At 38.9% G+C, this 24,902-nt stretch overlaps 1 protein-coding gene across 8 annotated transcripts in view; it reads right to left on the bottom strand.

Annotated features, from left to right (window-relative positions):
* The window catches only part of MYO1B (myosin IB), a 97,076-nt gene continuing 72,487 nt past the window's right edge, over nucleotides 314-24,902 (bottom strand). For 4 of the 8 annotated variants that reach the window (XM_021398171.1, XM_021398166.1, XM_021398167.1 and 1 more), the window contains 16 exons: nucleotides 24,627-24,827; nucleotides 22,757-22,983; nucleotides 22,393-22,593; nucleotides 21,741-21,834; nucleotides 21,120-21,269; nucleotides 19,423-19,491; nucleotides 18,269-18,355; nucleotides 17,896-17,982; nucleotides 15,455-15,541; nucleotides 12,607-12,681; nucleotides 12,075-12,209; nucleotides 11,103-11,209; nucleotides 8,066-8,198; nucleotides 6,491-6,643; nucleotides 5,463-5,590; nucleotides 314-1,965 (listed from right to left, as the gene is read on the bottom strand). In XM_021398171.1, coding sequence (XP_021253846.1) covers nucleotides 1,842-1,965; nucleotides 5,463-5,590; nucleotides 6,491-6,643; nucleotides 8,066-8,198; nucleotides 11,103-11,209; nucleotides 12,075-12,209; nucleotides 12,607-12,681; nucleotides 15,455-15,541; nucleotides 17,896-17,982; nucleotides 18,269-18,355; nucleotides 19,423-19,491; nucleotides 21,120-21,269; nucleotides 21,741-21,834; nucleotides 22,393-22,593; nucleotides 22,757-22,983; nucleotides 24,627-24,827 — 2,058 coding nt within the window. In that variant the 3' untranslated portion in view covers nucleotides 314-1,841. The remainder of the gene's footprint in view (nucleotides 1,966-5,462; nucleotides 5,591-6,490; nucleotides 6,644-8,065; nucleotides 8,199-11,102; nucleotides 11,210-12,074; nucleotides 12,210-12,606; nucleotides 12,682-15,454; nucleotides 15,542-17,895; nucleotides 17,983-18,268; nucleotides 18,356-19,422; nucleotides 19,492-21,119; nucleotides 21,270-21,740; nucleotides 21,835-22,392; nucleotides 22,594-22,756; nucleotides 22,984-24,626; nucleotides 24,828-24,902) is intronic. The other 4 variants (XM_021398169.1, XM_021398170.1, XM_021398172.1 and 1 more) reach the window with 2 other exon arrangements.

Raw genomic sequence — 24,902 nt, 5'->3', positions numbered from 1 at the left:
CAACCAAACGATTCTGTGATTCTATGATTTTGTCATAGTTTGGAAAATGTGTCTTTTGATTGCCCCACCTTTCCGCATAAGTAAAGAGTTATAACAATTGCTTTGTATAGAAATTATAGCAAAACCCATCTACTTTAATCCCAAAGAGAGATGCAATACAACCGAGAACAGCTTTTTTTTTTCAGACTGATGAGGAAGCCAACATTAATACCAGAGTATCAGCTGCTGTACACAGTTTTAACACGGAGCGCCAACACCAGCAGAGGAGCCTTTACAGCACTACTGGCACCAGGAGACTAATGAGACACTGAACTTTTCTTTTTCTTTCCTTTATTTATGCTTGGACTTCCAGCACTGCACATCAGGTACTCAGGGTCTTCATCTGTCCTATTTCAGACTGCAAAAATACAATGGTTTCTCCGCTGTCCTTGCATCAACAAAGCAAACAGTCACATTCAACAAACCCTTCACGTGAGTAGTTACTTCTGTCTTAAAAACGCAGCTCCTCTTAAGGATTTCACCTAATGCTCCTGGCTTATAAAGATTAAGTGCAATTAGTTACACTGAAAGTTCATAACGTAGCTCTTGGATTGTATTTCTGTGCACACATTTACATCAGGCACACAAGTTATATAAAATAGCTTGGAGTACAAAAATACGGCTACAACATAGGGATACCAAACAGCACAGAATTAAAACAGTTTTATTACTGTAATATCAATTTATATACAGACCCTCCGATTCAGGAACTTGTAATTCTAAGTATTCTTCCCAAATTGTAGTGTACACTCTAAAAAAACTGCAAATTAACAACACAACTCTACTTTAACCTCTATACTGTCTATGCAGGCTGCACCAATCCTCTCTTGCACACAAAAATGTATTATAAATAATTTTTCACAAAATGTCATGTGTGTTTTATTGCACATTGTACATGCCAATATCTAAAGGAAAGGCTCAAAGCCTTTGCTTGATAACGAGCGGTTTAAATACCTAGCAGTACTGTGTCATGAATACTATTGCATTTTTCAGGCTCTAAACTTACCTGATAATTTAAAGAAAAAAGCAGAACAGAAAATGTTTCAGACTGTGTCTGTTGTGAGTGAAATAAGCATCTTTAAATTTTACTCTGAGTTTTACTGTATAAAGGCATTACAAATATCTGAACTAATTAAAAATCCTGTTTGAAAATTTCTGCTTTTTTTTTTCCTGTTTGTTTTTTTTTTTTTTACTGAAAAAATTATAAATGTAGCTGCTTGGATAATCACGTGTTCCTTCTGTTTTGCAGAATTAGGCGTTCCCATGCTGTATGTACTAAAGGATTGAGCTACATAGGTCCTAGTGTTAGCTACAAGGGTTGGTGCCTGGTCTCAGCTCCCCCCATCTCTCCAGTGGCGGTGGCGAAGGAGGAGCCCATCAGAACACCGCAGTGGGTCGGTATAAGGACACTGGGCACAAGTTGCCACTAAGCCTCAAGGTCATGTACGGTTTCTGTTAAGCGGATCTCTAGACTAAGGAATATGAGTAATTTATCAATAATATGTGGGTTTATGGTATGCTGCATTAAAATATGGCCACTAAACAAAAAGAATGATTCAGGTATGACAGGTAACTTGCCAGCTGGTAAAAATGCCCCACTGGGTAAAAATCTGCATGTTGAGGGTTAAAACTATGGCATGAAGGATAAGATTAAAAAGTCAATGGATCCAATGTTTTGCCAGGGGCTTCTAAAGCTATTAGCCATCAACAGCTCCAGAAAGGGATAAAACCAGCAAAACCAAATGACTAAAATTGCACTATTACAAAGAAACAAGTCCATGGAAGGGAGTCACCAGCTGCAGTTAGGGGACAGCCACTTCAAGAAGCCGGTTGTTTTTTCGTTTGCAAGTTGGGATGTTGCCATTTTTCTGGCTGCCTTGTATGAACTTCACACACACTTTGTCTTGTCTAAACTGGACCAGAAACCTAGGAGAGGGAATAAAATGCATGTTAGTGAAAGGTGGAAGGAACACACGGGAAGTCTTTTTGAAGGCCATTCTTCCATTCACTGCTCTAACTACAAAGAGACACTGGAGAAGAGAAGGCTGTCCGGAGAAGGGCAGGCTGTGAGGAGACCTCACTGCAGCCTTCCAGTATCTAGAAGGGGATTATAAACAGGAGGGGAATCAACTTTTTACAAGGGTAGACAGTGAAAGGACAAGGGGGAATGGTTTTAAGCTCAAGGAGGGAAGGTTTAGATTGGAAGTCAGGGGGAAGTTCTTCACAGGAAGAGTGGTGAGGTGCTGGAACAGGCTGCCCAGAGATGATGTGGATGCCCCGTCCCAGGAGGTGTTCAAGGCCAGGTTGGATGGGGCCCTGGGCAACCTGGTCTAGTACCAGATCTGGAGGTTGGGGGTTGGAACCTGATGATCCTTGTGGTCCCTTCCAACCCAAGCCATTCTGTGATTCTATGACACTGGATACTGCATCCTTGGGAATTTTTTATAAGCAAGGTAATATAATTAGAAAGGAACTTGAAAGCATAATTAGACAGTATTTTACAATTTTTGGTCCACTATTTATACCCTATTTTAAGTTATCTGCAATGCATCAATGAATTAGGTACCTTTGAAAACTCAATTCTGCAGCCCTGTAGTCAAAGGAAAACATTAAATGTTTGTTTTTTGCTTTTTTTTGTTTGATAAAGCAATATATATAAAAACCAGTAAAGTAACAAATAAGGATACTATTTCTTGTACTTTCTTATCATGCGATAAGGAAATTAGTCATAGCTACGCATTCTTTGGATGAAAAATAAACATTTCTCCCACTTAAATATGGATAAACTGAATACATATATACATACATACATACATATATATATATATATATATAACTGGAGTAAGTGCCAAACATTTGTTAATTCCCTCAAAGACCAACACCCCAAAAACTTAGAAGTTCAGTAAAGCACAGCAGAAGCCACATCCCACAAAGAGATGGCTTTGTTCACAGAAAAAGCCACACTCAGTTGAGGACGATTGCTTTAGCCGAGCAGCATTTCAAAAGCTCAGCAGAAACTGGGATGAATGTTGAATCCTTAAGCCAGGGTGTCTCTGAATATCTCAATAAACAGGGAAAATGCTGTTAAATCTGTTTTATAGCTGAGACTCCCAGGCCCACAGAGTGCCTTCCTGCTGGCACATCGGAAATGTGCCGCAAAACAAAGCAGCATTTTAGCAGCTCTCTTATTTCTAATACTTAGCCCTCACAGCCTCCTGCTCAGCAATTAGGAAACCTCATTTCCTCCTCAGCAATATCCAGATTTAGATACTTCCTACAGTCTAGGGAAAATTAATCTGGATTTGACTCTTGTTATACTGGATGAGAAATTTTAATGCATTTGAACAACTGCTTTAAAAAAACCAATATGCTCATATGGAGTCTCACACTTCTCACTGATGGGAACAGCAAGATTAAAAGCAATAAACAGGGCAGTGCTGCTTTTTGGATCCCATGCAGCAGTCGCTGACCTAAAAAGTCCTTTGTAACACAGCAGATTTTCCCTTTTAGCATCCTTAAAATGTCCTCCAGCAGAGGCCAAGAACTTCAAAGAATTTGTCCTACATCCGGAAGCCACAAATCAAGCTGACGACGTGGCCCAGGGGAGGAAGCGGCCATGCCATGCTGCCCTGCAGCCCTGCTTTCCTGCCCAACAGCTCAGAGGCTCCGAAATTAACTTGTTCAGTGCTCCTTGCCAAGCAGGCAGCCACAGAATGGGAGTTGGTCTCAGAGCCACCACCTCTTGTCACCAACACTGCATTTTCCTCAGACTTTCCTAAGTTTTCCAGCCTTGCCAACAAGCGTGCCAGTAGTGCTGGTGGGCAAAATGCATCTTCTGATACAGCTGGCTCTGCTCCCGAGTCACTGCTCCAATAATTTATGTTAACACTGACTCAACACACTTCTGGATCAACAGCACTTTTGGTCATATACCTTCTCTCTCCAAAAAGTAGTGCACAGTAGTCAAAGTACGGTCACATTGTCTCCGCAATTCCTAGTGGTGCCTGTAACTAAACTCTGGCATACAGACAAGAGTAATGCGTTGATGTCAACAGAGATGACTGCTCAAAGAGAACAAACAAAACTTAAAATCATTTAGTCTGGATAAACTAGAGAGCAATGCACACTTGATTGGTTTTACTCTCCAAAGCAAGTAATCAAACCACATCCAAAAATACAAGACTTCCAGAAAGCAAACTTTTCCAGACCCAGGCTGGCAGGCCAGACTAGTGCATTGCACGCTTAAATTTCACTTCAGTAGTTTATTCCTTTGTAGCAATAACTGAAATACTAACTTAGAGAGGACAGTCACAACTCTTCTAGAGGCTAAAAAATCACTAACTTCAGCAGAAATGAAATAAATCACGTCTGGTAGCAGAACAATGGAAAATGGCAGATGTCATTTTCAAGGAAACAGCAAAATCAGTCTTTATATACACCCTCAAAGCTGATCAGATCCAAATTGTTATCACCTCCTGAGCTCTAGAATACTACCAGTGCTGTACAGTCAGATAAAAAAATTACATTTTCATCTGCAAAAAAATTATTTTGCTAACATTAAAGGTTTCCAAATGTTCTTCCTTATTAAAAATGAATAAACCCACAAAATCAACACCACTGAAATCAGGAGGTGCTTCACACAACAGACAATGGCGGGCTAAGTGATGGACTCCTATGGAACAGAATTCATGAGTCCACACAGAAAGAAATATCTTTATTCCATGATTATAAGCACTGCAAATTCAGACCTCACTTAAGGTCAAAATATGAAACCAAATCAAATAAAAAGAAATTCTAACTTGAGATACAATCTATTTATTAAAATAGGAAAAAAAAAATCCACCAAGAAACAAAATGAACCAACCAACCAAAAAAAAAACACAAACTCACAAGCCATAACCACACCAAAACACCAACCACTGGTGACTGAAACTCCATAAGAAGGAATTTTAAGAATATATTTTTCACCATCAGAATAAAAAAGGTTGAGCTTCACAGATCTACACTACTAGCACTGCTGTTACATGTGCTTTTGTTGTTTTCACTGGAACCTGGCACATGATGTCCACGCTAATTAATTGATAAACATCTCATAAGAGTATGCGAAGCTCTCATTTCACACATGAAAGGGTCTCCTCAAATGTAGTATCTCTTCATTGTCTCTCAAGCAGCATTTCTGCTTCACAGCTCTTCTTGAAACTATGTTAAGGACATTTTCTTTATTGACTTTTGAGAAAATAGGAGCCATAAGGAATACTAGAGATGAGTATCTATTGAAAATTGGATCCTTATTTATACGCACTCAGTCAAGAGAAAAGAAGCAGTAATTGCGAAGCAGTGTTCTGTTTCTCTAACACTAGATACTTGACTTTTTAGCACATTGCAATGAAAGAAATGTACTTTTAAGCAAACAAGAAACATACTCATCAGAAATCTCAATGTTGAGCTTCTGCTTGGTTTGGCTGAGAGTAGTGCGGTAAAGTTTAGTGGCCATTTCAATAAGGTGATCGCTGCTGAATAGGAAATCCCCTTTGCCAGCTGCTCCTGAGCCCTGGAACAGAAAGAAAAGGGGTTAGGATGACCAAAATCTAAAGCATGCAAAATATTAAATGCCAACAAAGCGGAATGCTTTACAAGGAGTCCCCCCTCTGCAGTCAAATAAGTCTTCTGTCTTGTAAATTAAACAGGGATGCTGTGCAGTGCTGAGGCTCAAAATACAGTTCAGTCTAAAATAAACTGTAAATTTGTTGATAACAATAAAAACCCCTCCTCAGCCTAAAGGAAGGTCACCATCAGCCGTCCTGCAACACTGTGGTGTTTCTGTCTGCCTCTTCTGGCCATGCCGCAGCAAGTTCACATTTCTTTTCCAGAAAGGAACAGGAACTAACTAACGCCACAACATTTGGAAGAAGGTGGTCAGTATGAAAAGACACTATATATAGCATTCCTCAAGTCCATTTAAGCCAGAATACAAATGCCAGCTTAATGATTTTAACAGAGCAATGCTGACAGCGCAGCGAAGCAAATATAGCACTGAACTAAGTTCTCTGGAGCAGAGTAACCAAGTGAGCTGTGCCATAATGTGAATTTCTTGGAATCACAAAAAGAAGAGAGAACTATTCTGCTGGTGTGTTAGGAAGAACTATACAAGCAGCTAAAAAGGAAAACATTGTCACTAGGTATAAGAAGCAGATTAAAGGAAAATGCTAATCCAAAAGAGGCTACAGTGAAAAATGTTCACAATTAAATTATCATTCAGGATGTAATAACTGTTCCCGCTTGGATCCAGGAGTCTTAAATCAACATTTTTGCAGATGTGGCAAAGTGAAAAAATAGCACTCTCAACTGGCAGGCTAACTGCTTTGAGCAGATGCTACAAGACGACCAGTAAGCCATTTTTATATTGCTATACTTCAAACGTGTATTACCATATGATGAAGTAATAACCAACCTCCTTGAGGTGCACTGCAAAGAAGCCATCATTTTGGGAACTCATGGACACTTTGGTAACATCTCCCAGCGGAACCTCTGACTTGATATTCCCCGACTTTTGATCCGCAAGGAGAACATTATTTTTGGTTAATAAGAAAATCCTGGACGTAGCCTGTGAAAATACAAAATTGCAAACCACTATCTACACAAAGAGGGAATCAGGCTTTACTGAGCACCCACTAAGACTACAAATCGTTCATAGAGTTAATAAGTTTGGCCCACGTAAATAAACACGAACATTTGATGTTCAGCAAAAACTGCAGATCAGTTAAAATTAGGTCAAATTTATTTGTGTGTCTAATTATAGATTGAGAAGCTTAGCTCATTTGGCACATATGCTTGGATATAAACAGTTTCTTTAATTACTAGCTTACAGTTATAAAAACCAGAAAATGAAAGTCAGGAACTGCAAATCAGAATAACCTCATTTCTCATGCAGAGAACAGTTGAACATGTAAAAAATAAATCCTTAAAAATACAACAGATCCAAAAATATACGTTGGAAGAATGTACTTAAAATCAAAGTTTCAAATAAGACATCTTACATTTGGTGTAAATCTATCCTAAAATATCATGATAATAAAATTACATAGTTTCTTCTCCTGTAAAATTTTAAAGAAAAAAATCTTAGCCATTAAGACTCCTGTCTAAAGCACATAGAACCACAGCTCATTATTATTATTATTATTATTTTTAACTTTGAGCACCATCTCCCGTGCAAGTTCAGGAAAGATATTGTCTTCATTTAATTACTCCGTTCTAAACTGAAAAATTAATTTGTCATCAACAACAGACAACCTAATTTCACTCCTACAAATGCATAAATGACATACACATCTTAGAAGCTGAGATCTACTAGTTGGAATATTTAGACAGATACAGTGACAACAATTACTAAGGGAGAACAATGCTTCCTGTTTTAATAAGTGTAATTTAAATGGAAAATCAGTTCTGTCTTGGCAGAAAAGAAAAAAAGTACCCTGCATATTTAACAGCTTTATCGAAATGATATTATAAACTTGCCTCTTAATTCCAAAAAGCTTTTGATATCAATCAGAAGGTGGGCACAGCTAGCAAAGCCTGCCATTTGTGGTTTTGAAACATATTAAAATGTGATCATCAGGGACTTGAAAGACATAAGTTTTCCAAATATTTCAATGAGAACAATATTTTCTAAATATTTATTTTCTTCAACTCGCAAACAGAAAAGTTTAGTACAAAGGCTACATTTAGTTTTGAACCAATATAGCCTGTTAACAGTTGATAAGATGTCATTTTTGCTTGGAAAAGCCACTGAAAACTATATGCCCAAACAAGGTTTTAGTAATCTAGATGTGAATGTACAGTGGGTATTGAGAATCACAAATTTACATAAATCCAACATTTGAAGAGTTGCCCTTAAAAAGTTGTGGGTTTTTTTTTCTTTTTTTTCCCATCTTGATACTATTACATGACGGAAATTAAATTTCCCTTGTCAGTTTATTTACAACAAAAGCAATATACCTTTCTGGATAAAGCAACACTATTTTATTACCTTCCCATTAGCTCTATTGATCTTATTCACAACTTCGGCAATAATGATTTTCTCATCCACAGCATCCTTCAGTTTTTTGTACTTGGGGTTCTTGCTGATCTCCAGGTAAGCCCCTTGGAACGGCTGCCCAACGCTGCAAAACCAAGAGAATCAGAGTTAAACACGAATCTGACACGAAACAGGCACTGCTCCAGGTTCTATGGAACCAGGAGGCGCTCCAAATACCACTTTCAGTGACACAACGCTGATGGAAGCTTCCTAATTTTGGATATGGCACCTGCCAGGGAAAGTCATTTGCCGCCTCATTATTAACAAAAGACCCAGAGCCAGAGCCAAGCAACCCAGAAACCTTTGCTTGCAATTTCTGCCTGTTTGAAACAATGACAAGGCAGAATGCTACGTTACTGTGTAACAGAATAATTAGAGCAATACATTGCTGAATGCAAATAGGGTTCGTATCACAGTGTTTGTTTATGCAATGTTATTTGTCCTCACTGCTGCTGTGGAGCTGGGAACTGCAGCTCTTCCCCAAGACACTGGGGGTGGCACACCAGCATTCATGCAGCGCAGAGGTGTTAGCATTAAATCCATGCCATGAAGGCATACCACATCCATTGGAAACAACTCGGGAAGTTACACATAGTGTGGCTACATCCCACAGCACACAATCCCCACAAAAGGCGAGAAGGGTGCTCAATGGTATGTGTTTTAGACACCCTCTCTCATATATATTAACGGCAAAGCATCAGTGAAGAATGAGAAATTCATCTCTGAAGACAGAAGTAGGATATTTCTTTTCCTGCTCTGGAAGCAATTCCAATTAAACAGGCCAAATTGTTACCAGTATCAGGCACATGTACATCTTTGTGTACGCAATCAGTTTTGATGTAAAATCTCCCAGTAACAGTCTGTTTGCGAAAACAGAGCAAATTCAACTTCCAAAAGAACAGCGGGTCTGCCTCTTTGCAGCATTTCAAAGAGACAATAATTCCCCCTGAAGATTCGCTGCTGCTTGTTAGATGTGTAGCTGCTCTTCGCCAAGATTCGCTGTTCTTGCAGCTCACCCCATCGTTACCTTAGGGCTGTGTAGCAACAGCTCCCCTATCAGTCGCTGCTTGTTTTGTTTAGAAGTCACTTTAACTAATCACTTTGATTAAATTACAGTCTAAGTACTAAATGCAAAGCTTTGCCAAGATGAGAGCCCAAAAGGAAACGCTACATTATCTGGAAAAGCACTGCCTTTTCTAATCACATCTCCAGCACACAGGGAGAGAAAAGGAAGGGCACTGGATTTTTAGTAATCACCAAAGTCCCACTCTGCTCTTAAATAATTACACTACACGCAGAAAATTAGCCACATTCTTCAAATCATTATCATTCCAACAAGTCAGAAACTTTATACAATAATTTCCTCCACCCTTAGGCCAATAAAAAATTCAACAGGAGTTAATCAGCTCTGAACACAGTTCACAAGGGAAAAAGAGATGGAAATGTTTCTAAATCAGTAAGGGATGGGGAGTGGGGAACACATTCTAACTTTCCACTCTTGTTTTGGTTTTTATTAATTAGCACTATGAAACCATAGTCACCGAAACCATAGGTTCCCTGTAGATTTTGTCCCTGATCAAGTGACGAATTAACAGTTACTCTCTATCACATTTACCACTTGGATAGAGATCACTCAGCTACATATGCTGCAAAATATTTTACTGTTCAGCCTTGGTCTTTTCTGTGTGTAAGTACCAAATGGTGACACAAAATCCCTTCCTTCCCACACTGATCAGACATGTACTGACCCATGGCAAACAAAAAGTCCAGGGGCAGCACCTTTCTCTTTTCCCAACAGCATAAAAAGGGATCACAAGGCAAATTAACATGCAAACCACAAGCTGACATACACAGCCTTTAAATAAGTGATCTGCTGAAGGCAAGAAACTGAGCCTATTACAGGAAATAAAGGAAATGTCTCAGTAAAAAAATGAAGAAAACAAACCAATAAAATGCACAAATATTGAAGCAGAGCCTCTCCATGCATGGAATTGGCCCCATCAACTGCTGCTAGATCCTGGCTCTGCCTCATTTAACAGTACTTTGCTCCTCTATCTTCAAACTGTGGCATACAAAAGAAATCTCTTTCAAGATGGATGATGCCTTTGTTTTCAATGAAAACATTATTTCTCAGCTCATACTTACTTAAAAAGTTCAAATCAATTTCTTTCAAAGACGTCCAACCTCTATTTTGTCATTTTATTGCATACAGAAAACATGCACATTGCTTAAGTAAAATCAGATACTGCTGCACTTTCCTGAGCAATGTTAGCTGTGTGGACACCAATGACAAGAAGTTAGCAGATCCTAGGTACTCGATAATCTGAGAAATCAAAAAACTTGTAGAGACATTTCACATTTTTTAATAGTTTCTAATAAAAAAAAAAGTAAAAAAGAATCTAAAATTTAAATAAATGCTTAAGCACTTTTTAGAAAATTCTCCTTTCAGAAAAAAATACATACGTGCCAATGCATATAACTTAAATTCCCCAGTCTTCACATCCGAGCATTACGCTGATGGTACTAATTTTGAAGATAAGAGCAGTCCCTGGCACGCCTCATCTAGGAGTAACGTGGTCACTTACAGCCTTTCAGTTGGCTTGGCACTTATGGGCTGCAGGAACCAATGCGATGGAAACTAGGGGAAAGGATGAGTTATTCCTTTCTACAAATTCTCCAAATTGTTACTGTGCAAGCAGGTCAGGGGGGGGTCAGAGCAACAAAACGTCATGGTTTTGGGAAAGAAGTGATCAGTATCATAGGATGAGAAGCTGCAGCAACAGGCAAGCTAACCTAGAGGCAAACTGAGGTCAGTGAAGTAAACGATGGAGCCATGATTGCTCAGCAGCCCCTACAGTAAAACATTATTGTGAAACTAGGAAAAGCTCTTTCCTGCCTAAGACAAAAAGCAAAATCATGCACAGCATCCTAAATCTATGTAAGGATATTGAATTTATCATACACGAAAAGCTGTGGAGTAGGTAATTACCTCGCTGGATATAAAGCCTTCTTGTCCTTGAAAAGTTCACTTGCTTCCAGTTTTTCTTCATATATAAGCTTCTGCTGATCTGTGAACTGGTCTCTGTACTTTTTACACTGCAAAACACGATGTGTCAAACAAAACAAAAATTATCCTTCCAATTCTGACCTGAAGCAGCAGCACCACAGACTAATGTTTGCTTATTGCTCAAGATGTACATTCTTTGTATGCTTTTGAGGTGACTCAGCTCCATTCTACATGGCACTAGTGCGGTAACAAGCTGCGGAGGTGTTTTCCTCCTCACCCGTTCTACATTCCTCTCAATTACACCAAAAAGAATCTCTACAACATCTCATTTAAGCACAACATGACTGGAATGCTGCATTAAAAGGGTTCACAGAACATGCAGTTGCACAATTTGGGATACTTACGTAAGTAGACAGAAAGAACAAAACATAGCTGAGAGGATAACTTCTGCAGGTTCAAAAGTGAAAATGGTTCCTTAGTAATGCACAGAAAACAGAGCCCACAAGCTCAGTAAAATGTCTCATCAGCACTTATGTTGATTCTCACTGTTCTCTCCATTCAAAGATCCAAAACAAATTTCAGCTAACCTCAGCTCATAAGTAAGAAATTCCTCTAAGTACCTCCAGTGTTGGGCTGAGAGCTAGTCCCAGCCCTGGCCACAGACACAAGGACTATAGGCTACCAATTAACAGGCAACAGGCATGTGGCTTTAATATTATTTTTTAATTAAAAGCCAATGGCAGGAAGCAATCCTCTTTCCCTAGCCCCAGGAAGAAATAGGCAGGATAGTTATACTCCTTGAAGGCCAAAGACAATGATCTTCCAAAGAAAGAAAATCATCCTGGCTGGAGTGGGAAGAAATGCTTCCTAAAAATAGGCTGTTCAGGAAGGAAACAAATCTGCTGACAATCATACAGTGAATTTCTGTATAGACTGGACCAGAACATGCCCTACCCTCCACAAATGGAAAATCCTCTTTAGTTCCTTGTGAGTTGAATCCAAGAAAAGGTAAGGTCTCGCTGGCCAGTTTTTATCTATTGGTGATAAAGAAGGCATCTTATTCTTCATTTCCAAGAAGTATTTCTGGATCTGCGATAAAATTGAAGCAAGATGTTTTATTAATGTTCAAATACCAGAGTTACTGAAATAAGTATGGCAAAGCAGATGCTGTGTGATTAAAAGCACCGTTACCAAACTGCAACTCTCAGCTTTAATAAACATCAACACAGAATTTAAAAAGCTGGCCATATTGGAAAATGCAGATTTAGATGTCATGAGTGTGACAAATGCTTAGTTAGTGCCACTCCCACACCTTCAAAACAGTATTACTATTATTCTTTCTCAACAACATCAGAACATTTATCAATTTTCCATTTGCTTAGCATGGACATTTCCTTACAAAGACCACCAAGGCTTCAAAACAACTGTTATTTTTGCAGGAAAATACACAAAAATTAACATATGCTTTGTATGAATATATACATACAAGTCTCTGAAGGGTAAATTCATAAATTTTTCTTCCAGCATTGGCTCTGAAGAATTTCCTGTACTCTCTACGGACCTGAAAAGTTAAACAAACCCCTCAAAGTGAGTACAAAGAATGAATTTGTTTTCACTGGTACTCTTATAAATCTTGATGGCAGAAAACAGTCAGAAAGCAGACAAACATGCAAAGTGTTCCCTGAAATGCAAACACTAAGTGGATATACTTAAAATGTATGAACCAGGTCAGAAAGTTACCTCAGATGACTTCAGTACAGTCATCTGCAAGTGTGACAGAGAATTTTAACTATCTTCCTCTGAAAAGGCACAACACTCCAAATACTGTTGAATTCACAGAATTCTGACTATTTTCATGGGTTTTTTCATAAAGTTGGACTGAAAAAAAGTAAGGCACAATTGGTGATACACATTGTGCTACTGTGCCGGAAGAGATGCCACACTCATGTTAATTACACTGTTAACTGATGAACATTTCTTGATGATTTTTCTCTTTCAAGATTCCTAAAACACAGAGTTTTTTAACCCAATGTGAGACTGAGCACAGCCGGCCTGGAGATGAATGGGAAGCCCATGCTCACATCAGAAATGAAACATCCACCGGCCTTCCTCCAACTTTGGAGCAGCCTGGAACACACCTGTTAAAAGTTTGGAGCAAAAACCAGAGAAAACATCGTGGTTTTGCATAATTTACCCCAGAGCAAATTTAGCGGTTTTAGCGAACCTGCCATGTGTTGTTGAATTCACTGCAACCAAAAAATAAAGTGAGATCGAAAAGAGATGGCTGCACGGAGGCCTTACTGTGGCCTTCCAATATTTAAAGGGAGTTTATAAACATGAGGGAAACCAACATTTTGCACAGGTAGATAGTGTCAGGACAAGGGGCAATGGTTTTAAACTAAAGGAGGGAAGATTTAGATACTGGGGGAAGTTCTTTACTGAGAGTGGTGAGGCACAGGCTGCCCAGAGAGGTTAGGAGGCTCCCTTCATAAGAAAAATCATTAGAGCTGTTATTCACTGATTTTCTGTAAGGTTTAGTGCTCTAACACTGCTGCACACCCCCTCTTGTAGTCAGGAAACGTATAGATACGGTACTAAGGGACACGGCTTAATGGTGAAACACTGGTGGTAGGTGGATGGTTGGAATGGATGACCTTGAGGTCTTTTCCAACCTTGGTGATTCTATGATTCTATTTATTACACAGTGATAGAAACTGACACACTCAAAACCACTCCAGCCGTAATCACCCCAAATCTCACTCTTCTCAGAGACTCCCTTTAATAATGGTGCTTTATATTCTCCTTTGTGAGCTGCAAGGTGTGCAAATTAATTTGGAACGTGGGGACTTGATAAACACCCACAGAGCCTATTGGCACTGCAGGGAGGCTGCAAAGCAAGCACTGACCAATGCAAGCGTTCCAGCAAAGCCTACCTCCAGAAAGCTTGAAAGCACCACAGATGCTATTAAAATCTACTTATTATACAAAAAAAAAAAAAACAAACAAAAAAACAAGCAAGCAAAAAAACCACCTCAAGAATTACTGGCTTAATCTTGATCACTTGTATTAACCTTAATTCTTCACTTATGTGTATTTTGGGTGAAACTTCTACAACATAGGACAGAAGAGAATTGCCTGTGGTAACAGTGGTGAACTGGAACTACAAAGTGGGTTCTTGTTCAGAAAACCCTGCGTATTTCAGGTGAGGCAGACATGCCACTTACACCATTTAAAAATACACTGGAAAACCACATGACAGACGTGCCTTAAAGGTTTTGGATTCATCAGTTTTCATTCAAATGCTGCTGTTTGATATGCAACAGCCTCTGAGTTCTCAGGAGGGACGTATCCTCATTTTAAAATGACAAAAACAGACCCACTTTGGCAGTAGTACTTAATGTGCAATTCTGATCTGTAAAATGACTTCTTAAAATGGCTCCTTTGTATTTCTAGCTCTGCTTTCCATGTATATATTGTAACGTAATTTTTATATGCATAGCATGCCCATATTATATGTGATTTTAAAAGTTTCCTAAGTATTTGCCCCCCTTTCATCATTGTTAAAATAAATTTGAGAACATGGGAGCTGGACTTCTCATTATCGAGTTGTTTCAGCCTTCTGTAGCCCACAGTATCCCCTTAGCCAAGGTGGCACCCAAGCCAAACAATGATTTAGATTTCTGCAGTTCTTCAGGACTGCATCTGTGAAAGCACGTTCGAAAATCTACAATGAGCAGAACCATGTCATGTAAATCATTTGGGCACAGACCTGAAATATCACAAGCTGCCATTTTCGTAGTCTATTTACAGAGCAGAAATACATTTTTCCAGATTACAGATGTGTTTTCTTTTGCCAACCAGTCCTTGAAAGCAAGGGACAGACAACAAAAGTCTATTGTGCATCATAGCTCTGCTGGGAGGTCACAGCTGCCACCAGCCACAGGTGACCGCATGCAATGTCATGCTCAATGGAATCAGCCATGGGCTCAGCAGTGTGACGTGAGCAGCGGTGAGAGTCAGGCAGTTCCTCTCTGTCTCCATTCAAACAAGCAGAGGTCACAAGAAGAAAATACATGCTTGTAATCCGTCCAGACAGGACCTCTGCCAACACAGGTCATGTTCATGAGTCTACAGTGATACTGGAGTCCCTTTAGTATGAATGAGGCACATTCAGCTTATGAATTTTGCTGTAAAGTCAGTGAAAAAGTTAAGCAATATAATTTTGTGCAAGAACATCCTTACTAGCAATCCCCCATACCCACTGGTTTAAGTGTTAGTAAGGTGCCACGCTGTAACGAGTTCATGTAGGCAGAAGGGAGTGTTTGAGGAAGTACCTTCAGTCCAAGCCAGTAAGCCCAAATGACTGCAACAGCATGCTTACGCCTAGCCTCCTCCTTCAAGCGTTTCAATTCCCTTCGAGCCTAAAAGGTTTAGATAGTGAACAAAGAGACAGCCCGACGCAGACAGCACAATGACCAGGAAAGGTTTCTCCCAAACAGAACAGCCAACTTACAATCAAGATACAGAGAGATGGAAGAACAGTGTTTAACCTCGAAAACCTCATTTGTTGGTGTGAATTGGTGCTAAACCACATATGAGGTCAAAAAAGCCTCAATTTGAACTTTTATTTTACAGATGAGAATTTTATCTGTCCTCTTATTTGCTGCCAATGTTTCCTTCTCATCCTACGTGCACACCCTTGCCATCAACAGTAAGTACCGTGTGATCGGAATGTCATCTATGGAAACCAAAACTGAAATCTCTCTTCCACTGGAAAGTGCTGGAGCATAACACTGAAATTGTGTGTGATGATAATGACGGGCATTGCACTAAGGGCTTTTATTCTGGAGGTGATTTTGATTTTTGTGTTCTTAAAAAAAAAAAAATTCTTTAGCTTGGTAAATTATTCCTTCCTCTATAGAATGAAGATGTAAGCCTCCCAAACATAGTGCCTTCCTGGATGCAAAGAAATAGGCACTCACCTACGATTCCTCAATAATTCTCATTTTAGGAATGCAATTTGCAAAGCATTCTGAACACAAGGTCATATACGGGCAATTTAACAGAATCTTGTACTTTAGAGGATACCCAAACCTCTGCTACTCGGTATCTGATTATAAAAGTAAATGGAACGGAGAGTTCCAATGTTAAACATCAGAGAGGCACAGCAGCTCTGCCAACGTTGTCAAGCTGTATGCTGTCAAATGGACTTGTGCAGCTGCAGGTCCAGCTTATGCCTGTGATGGGACTAGAAAGGGTACTTTCCATGTGATGTACGTGCACATTAAAATGCTTTTGCTCATTTGAATGGAATGAAAGCTTCTTCATTCAGTAATGTATACTGTATTGGAAAAGCAAGGATTCTGCAAAGTTAGATAGTTGACTGCCTAGTGAAAAGGAAGGAAACCGAGCACTTGAGGTCTAAGCTTTTCTTTAAAAGCAAGTGATTCCTGAAGATAACTTACTATCTTCTTATCGAAATCTTCTAACTATTTAAATGATGAGCTCTAACACAATTACTACTACTGCATCAATTTCTGATCTTGTCCTTTTTAACTCCAAAGAACATCTTAAATGCAGGAAAGTAAACATCACCTGCGCAGTAGTGATCGATCTTTTTCTGATGAAAGGAACTATGGATAAAAATAAACTACCAATGTGTTGCATTTAAGTAAACGTAGAGGAAACTGTCAACTTTTGTAGCCAACTACAATATCAGGCTAGGTGCATAGTCTCTCTGCAGTGAGGGAAACTGTACATGTTTGCTTTGACTCACAGTGCTGCCATTCCATTACAAATAAAACAGCTTTATATCCAAATAGCAAAAGTTAAACTCTGCATTTTACTTCAGATGTGACGTGAGCACATTTCTACATCTTGTTGGCAAGGTGATGAGACCACACTTCCCACTCCATCCTAAATAATAACTGGAAGATGTTTTACACTTAATGAATTAACAGAATATAATTTTCAAATAAGATTTGAGTAACTGAAACCAATAAAATTTTGACCTCCAGTGAACAGCATTTCAAATGTTCACAAAACCCACAACTGCAGGCTGGGGATTAGCAAGAATCTTTCAGTGGGACTTTGCTTCTGAAAACAAACAGCTGATGCTGGAATTCCTGGGATTTTTCTAGGGCTGTAAGTTTAGAATTGCAAACTAACACCATTTTCTGCTAAAAGACCAGGTCATGAAGCCGTGCTTTAATTGCAGCTGCTAAAATTTTCTTACTGGTTCAAATCACAACCAGAGAATGAAATAAACCAATTAAAATGAGTATTTAGTAAAATGAATAGCGTTGGCTTGAACTTGTAAATGAAGACTGCTCAGGGTGCAGAATATACAGCCTGATGAAGATCTCTATTAGATCTCTAGGACAGTGTCACTGAAAGCACTTGTTAGGGGAGGGAAAAAACACTGAAAAACCACAACCTTCTCTCCCCACCACAAACCATGCTTTGCACATTCACAAGTAGTTAAATGCATTTCCTAATTTGAGAATGCTGTAGTCATTTTTAATCTGGTCTAATGGCTTGTTAGTGCAAATCACTACTTGGCTGCCATGCAAGGTATTTCCTACTCTACAAAACACTGGTATACAGAATGCTCTCAGATTTAAGAATGGCATGAATGGAAATGGAGGGAACCAATGATCATGCTCTATTATTTTTAAGTCAATCATATTAGTTATTAATTGTCACTGTTTACTACTGATTAATTGTTGATATCGTTGGGTAATGAAGGGGGGCACGTGACATGTGCATGAAGTACCTTATATCCAAGCCAGTAAGCCCAAATAACAGCAATAGCATGTTTATTTCTAGCCTCCTCCTTCAGTCGTCTCAGTTCCCTTCGTGCCTGTGATGTGTTTGAAAATGGGATACAGAAAAGCTTAGGGAAGAAAAGGTTACTGCCAGTTCCCAACGGTGAGAGAAAGAAAAAGAAACCAGTTACCACAAAGAGCAAATATTAAAGCGTGTCCCAGCTTCCCAGGCTGCACCAGCTAAAACACATCAGCAGCAAAGAGGAAAAAAAAAAATCAGTAGTTTAAGCCACTGAAAATAGTTCCAGCTAGCTTTACTCTTAAGGGCCTTCCTCATTCTATAGAGACAGTTAGGTGCAGAATTTGTTACTGCTTTCTCACCTGGGTACCGTGCCAGTAAGCGGCAATTATTGTGGCAGCCTCATTGCAACGCTTCTGGTGCTTAAGCTCCCGAAGAAGTTTCCGAGCCTGTAAACAATTGAAAATAAAATTTAGCATGACCCTAGATCTCTCTATGATTATCTGCACAATGGCAACGATACTTTTCCTCCTCACAGGATATGACTTATCCCTTTAGCAATAAATTGCTTATCCCAATAGGCAATAAATCACAAGTAAATTGCATGGTTGCAGGCGACACTTAAGGCTGCTGTCAAACCAGGCTTTTATCCCCAGCACTGTTACCACCAAACATTATGTTCTCCATTCACAAATGAAAAAAAAAACCACAATTCAAGATGAGATGATGATTCAACTGAGTTTTCCTCAAATAACATCCAAGGGAAAAGACAGCATGACAACATTTAGGCTGTCAGAATACTTCTAACTCATATTTTTTAAAAAAGAAGAAGATGGAGTATAACTCAAGAGAAATAATAAAACCAAATTATGCTAGTGTATTGCTGACAGAGTTTAAAGTCTGCTGGGCAGAAGAGGGCTTTTGACACCTATAGGTAGTAACTGCAGCCCCTTCCCTGTCCAATAGGAAGGGAACTGACTCCAGAATCAAAGGCAGCTCTCTTCTTCCTAAACAGAGAAGAAAGTTGCGGCTTGTGGGATGGAGAAAGGTTAATAAGAGAACACAGGAGCCCAGAGACATTTTTTTCTGATGCTGAACAGATTTAAACACTGTGAGTGCTTTCACAGGAACAGTTAACCTCATTTTTACCTCTTACTACTGCATCACTCCTTAACTCTGGCTTAAGAATCCTGGTTGCAGGATTCTCCCTTTGCAAAGTACAAACCTCTCAGAGAAGATGCAAAGTTGCCACAAACTGAGGCTGAGGACAAGCAAGCAATGACAAGGCACTTGCGCAAGGCAAGGATGACATGCTTTCACCCCTCCTCTTAGCATAAAGAGGAGAAGTGAAGACTGAACCCAAGCAATGTACTGCTCAGGTGATCCAGACTCTTTATTTAAACTTGCTTTCAGCGACAGAAACTCATGCCAAGAAGGCGGGAGGCTCGGTACACTTGAACTGTGTTTTCTTTCCCACTCTGTAACTCAGGCACAGCCATAACAAGAGGAAACTTACCTTCCACCCTCTGATGTACGACTGCACTATAATAGCTGAACTCTTTATCTTCTGATACTTCTTTTGTTGCTATATTAAAAAGGAATATATGATGCTTAGAATATTGCATTACCAACGCCTGAAAATATCATTAGGGATAGAAGTAATAAATGTTAAATACGAACAATTTCTGAACAAGCAGATCAAAGCACAGATTGTCTGTTTAACTCGAGAGGAAACAAAACCCACCAACAATGCTACATGGACAATGCCATTCTCTGTTTACAGAAACAGTTCATAGTCAGCAGCACAAAAGTTACATGGATTAAATACTAACAGTAACAGCTTTATTTGTCTTTCCCCCCAGTAGGGCACCATACAAACTCAGAAATGCTCCAATTTGTTGGCTAAGCTTTTCACTGCCTTTTCACAAGATTTATGCTGTTTCTATTATCTTAGGAAAAAACAAAACAAACAAACAAAACCAAACGTACTCCTGTATGACACGTTGGGATATTATCCAAGTGCACCAAGTGTTTTCCTACTAAAAATACTCAGTTCTCCAGTAGGCTATAACAGTGAATAACAGTTGGCTTTGCAATAAAGCTTCTGGGCTTCATGCTCAGCCCATTCAATAGCAGGGAGCGTCTCTATGAGTGAGCTAGAAAGACTCATAAGACTCAGCAAGGGCCTACAGCTAAGCAATCAAGAATGTCGTGGACTTGATCACGTACGGCAACCACATTTTCCGTTCATTTAAGATCATGAGATCTCAAATCAGACGCATGGCCACAATGCTATTTTGTACTGATGTTGCTTGTAGAAACAGTGCATTCAATCACAAAAATTCACAGAGAAGAGTTTTACAGTGTAAAAGCATTTCTTCTCAGATGTAAATAACTACACTTTTTTTGTAATAACCCATATTTTGCTCTCATTATCTGAGATAATTGAACCAAACACAAATGGCTTTCAGGATGACAAATGAAAGTGCTTGTCAGATGAAATGAGCAATTGTCAGTTCTGCAACTTTCATTTTAAGATGTTTTCTCCCTATTTCATGCAATATTTTATCAAGGTTTCTAATATGCACCTGAGACATCTGAGACTTTAAAACTTGACAACAATCAATCTGTTGTCTCACATAAGTAAATGCTATTCACTAACTAAAGAAAAGACAGCTTGTAATGGCATGGAAGAGCCAGCCTACAAAAAGATCAGAAACTGTCTGATAACTATATCAGTAAGAACTACTGAACTATGATTCTTATGGGCTATAATTAAAATAAATCCCTGGGATCCTCCCAGGGAGCATTCTTGAGCCTCAAATACAAAGGTTCCAAATAAGGCAAAAATACAAAAAGCCTTAAGAATGACTGAATTCCACAGATTCACACATGTGTATTACCAAACATTACACATTAGCTGTATGCTTTGAGAGTGGCACAGCATTTGGTTCAGCTGAATAAAAAATGCTGGGCCACAAAATCCTGCTCTCAGAGATAAAGGACTTGAAAGAGCTTTTCAATTATTTAAGCAAAAACACAAAACATTTAAATTTTCTTTAATGCACATTTTTAGTATTTAAATACTAGTATAAAACTGGATTCTTTCTACACTTTTCCATACATAAGAAGGAAGATATGAAAACTCACTAAACAATAAAAAGATATGCTTCCCTTACCCCTGCCACTAATTTAGTAAGGATAATATCTTACTGAGTATCTCCTGAACCAGGCAGCAATCACAATCTGGCTTTTTTTCATTAACAAGAAGCGTGTGCGGCACTTCCAACCTCTGTAAATCTTCTCTATGAGAGTTGCCAAGTCTTCCAACCGCTGCTTTCTCAGATCTTCTAGTTTGAAGAGCTGGGTGAGTTTTTTAGGGTTTTGTTTGACATTGGAAGAAAAACAGAAGGCAAGTAAAGAACAAAAAAACCTGTAAGTACAGTTATTCTAAGCAAAATCTCTCCTTTAGTCACGTCCCCTCTTTAGACACCTTTTGGTTTATTTACCTCCTGTGATACCAGCAGATACATCAATAGGTTTGTGAAAGATATGTTGCTGTAAGTTAGCATGTGAAAATTAGATTAAACTCAGGCTGACAGCTATTGTAGAGACTTGACTCTCCTTCAGTCTTCATCAGTGTTAATTCATCCCAGTTTTAACAGGTCTAACATCAAACAGTTAGTCTTTTTTTATGTTATATTCTCCACCAATATTTCAAACCATTATATCTAGAAAAATCGGTAGGAACAAGCCAGCGAATTATGCAGTCCATAGCAGGCTATCCTCAGAAAAGGTATCTTGATTTTGTGGAGGAAGACATTTTTCACTTACCGTTCTTGGGTTGCGGATGAATATCTTTGATCTACCAAATGAAAATTCTTCTTCGGGGATTTCCAATTCATTAAACAGTACCTCTACACCAGCCCTAGTAAGAAGTAAATGAGCTTAACAAACACAACCCCCAGCTCTAAAACTTCTTAGTTTAAATATTCACAGATTAATTTCTGAAAAATATATGAAAGCTTACTTTAAATTCTTAAATATTGCTTGACATAAGCAGATTGAAAACACAACTCACTTACTTGCTGTTTATTTAGCTAAAGGCAAGAATAATCACAGTAAAGATTCCCAATCATTTGATGAAAAAGGAGCAATTTTCATTTAGCAGCATCAGCAATGGCCTATTTTTTTTCTCTCTTACTTCTGTAATGATTTTGAACAACAGTAATTTTTAGACCACTGAAAAGTGTAGGTTTTTCAATGAAAGAACTCACGCAAAGCCCAAAACGATTCTAAGGGAATGAACCAAGTAAAACTCTTCAGCTGTATCAGCTTACTTGCCAATTTATTATTAAAATACTTGAATTTTCATTAAATAAGAAATAATTATATTTGTTTTTGAAGAAAAAAACATCCAAATGTATGGAAGACAATAATTTTATTCACTGAAATGGGAGAGTTGAGAAAACTGCAGTTTTCCTACCTGGCTGGACCTCTCCAGTGGGGCCACGTCTGCTTGCACAGCATTTTGTATCTTTCCAGACATGGCTCGTATGCCTGCCTGAATGCATACCCTGCCCTTCTAACCCGGACATTCTCCAGAAGACCGAGGTAGCGGATCTGGTGGCATACCAGGGCATCGTTGAAAATGTGTGCAGCCTTTTTGTCATTGGGTTTGATGCACCTGGAAAAGGAAATGAACAATGACACTGGATCGCAGCCCTGCAAGTGAACAGCTACCATTGTAAATTTAAACTGTAGGTTTCAATAGACTTATTCTTGAGTACCGAAATATCATTTAACTAAGCCAAATACGAATCCACCAAATTCACCACAGGGTCATTTACCTAATGTAGTTTGGATTTTTTGTCTGGAGATTTTTCATCAAGGTAGCAACTGAAGCCTTGAACTGTGAGCCTGCTGTTGGTGGTCTCTTGAGATTGATCTTGGCAGGGTTACCTTCAGGGAACAATGCTTTGATAAGAGAGTGACTGGCCTTCCACATAGCCTGGGAGAGGTCCCGGTACAGAAGATCATTATTTTTGTCAACAAATCCTTCCACCTGGTACATAACCTGAACAACAGAGGAAAGTCTCATCAGACCAGGGTTTGGACTGTAGGATGTAGGCCATTTCCAAATTGCACCACAACACTGATTTTTTCTTCTTTCTCACTATTCAAAACAACTGAAAGATCTCAGCAGCAAGCAGCTATCCGTGCAGTCCTCAGGGGACTGTTTTTTACAAGAACTCTCACCAGGAAAACAGTCCAACGACAACAAGCATAAACACAAAGCTTTGATGAGCAGCTGAAGACCCTGGAAGCACCCAGATGAACTTCATGTAGATCTCAGAGTATGACTGGCTTCTTAAATTTAATTTGATCAGTCATGACAAGTCATTTAGCTGATCATACAGATTCACCAGCTTCATGATTTCACGGTTAGTTCTTTGCAGATATGTACTACATACGCTGACCATCAATCTACTGCTGCCATAGTCATATTTTACACAACAGTCAGGGACTGTGAACTTGGATGAATTTTTCTTTAGAGTACACACTTCATGTTTCTGACAGGTGTGGTAAATGCCACTAGTGACAAAGCTCTTCGCATGAGCTTGCTTAGATTTCACAATGGAAGGGACAAATCTTTGTTGTCTAGTGACCAGATCAAAATGTTCTCAGCTGAGGATGGAAAAACAATCCTGAAATAGTTGGAATCTACTGACTGCTCTGTTGTGCAAATGAATATCAGTAACGAATAAAGGCCCTCACAAGTATTAATCCTTGACAGATGATAGAAAGTTAAAAAATGAACGGCTGCCTCAGAGGCTGAAAGTATGGCATTTCTAGTGCTACTTTGAAAGGACAAATTATCAAGCTACTCCAAATTTTAGAATTGAGAAAAAATTAAAAAATGGGGGAGAATTAATCAGAATCAGGAAAACAAAATGCTTTCCAAATATTCTTTAGTCTGTGAAATTAACAGTTCAGTGGTAGTTTCAACCCTATTTTTGCTTTAAAAAAGAATAGTTTGACTCCTTTCTACAAAAAATAGTTTTTATATTCATTAATAAAAAGTCATATTGAACTAGACATTAAAACATCTATCAGGATTGTATTCATTCATACAGCTTATGCTGTAAAAAGTAAAATGCATTTGCAAGCCTTTGGTACAGTTTTCTCTTTCATCTGTTTCAACACACAGATTTTCAAAACAAACTCTGTTCCCTTATATGTACGAAAACTCAACTTTTGCATCACCCTAGCTATAGATCATTGCCATAGCTAAGGACTGCAGCTAGCTCAATGACAATGAACACACCTTCCAAAATATCTTGCCTTCAGATGTGTGTGATTTTTTGTCATTCTAAAAAACACGGTTGTTATCATTGACCAAGCAGTACAATTGTTCTACCACCAAAGCACATGGGACATCAAGGTCCTTTGCTGAACGAAGTCCTGACTTTGCTTTGGCTAGAGCAGCGAGATCTCTGAAAACCTTCCAGCCAACACCAGTATCCTAGGTTCAAGAGTGAAAAGATTAAAGGAGGTCTGGATTTTCCAATCAATCACTGACTCAGGTAAACCTCCTCCATGACCATAACATAATTTAATTTTATTTTATTTAACAACATAAAGAGTCTTGTCACTATACCAAAGTTTCACACAGGGCCAACACTCTCCAAATACCACAGAGTCCAGGTCAGTAGGTACCTTGCCAGCATAATGCTGAATCCTGAAGCAGCTGTGAGGCAGGGTGGTGTCATTAAGGAACCGGGAGCACTTGCTCATCCTGCTCTCAAAATGCTGGTGGGTGGCACAGACTTGGTTCAGCTTTTCTAAAAAGGTGTCATCAGTGACAGTTCCTGGTCTCAGGCACTCCTCATCGAGCATGGCCAGGATTCCAGTTTGGTTCTGAAGTTTCAAGTCAAGAGTATGAGTGTCTGTTTTCAACATATTCACATCAATACACAAAAATGAGATTGCTCT

Source organism: Numida meleagris, chromosome 5 (assembly GCF_002078875.1).
Source record: "Numida meleagris isolate 19003 breed g44 Domestic line chromosome 5, NumMel1.0, whole genome shotgun sequence".
Lineage (NCBI taxonomy): Eukaryota > Metazoa > Chordata > Aves > Galliformes > Numididae > Numida > Numida meleagris.
The sequence above is the reverse complement of the archived record's forward strand: the minus strand, read 5'-3'. Positions and strand labels throughout refer to the sequence as shown.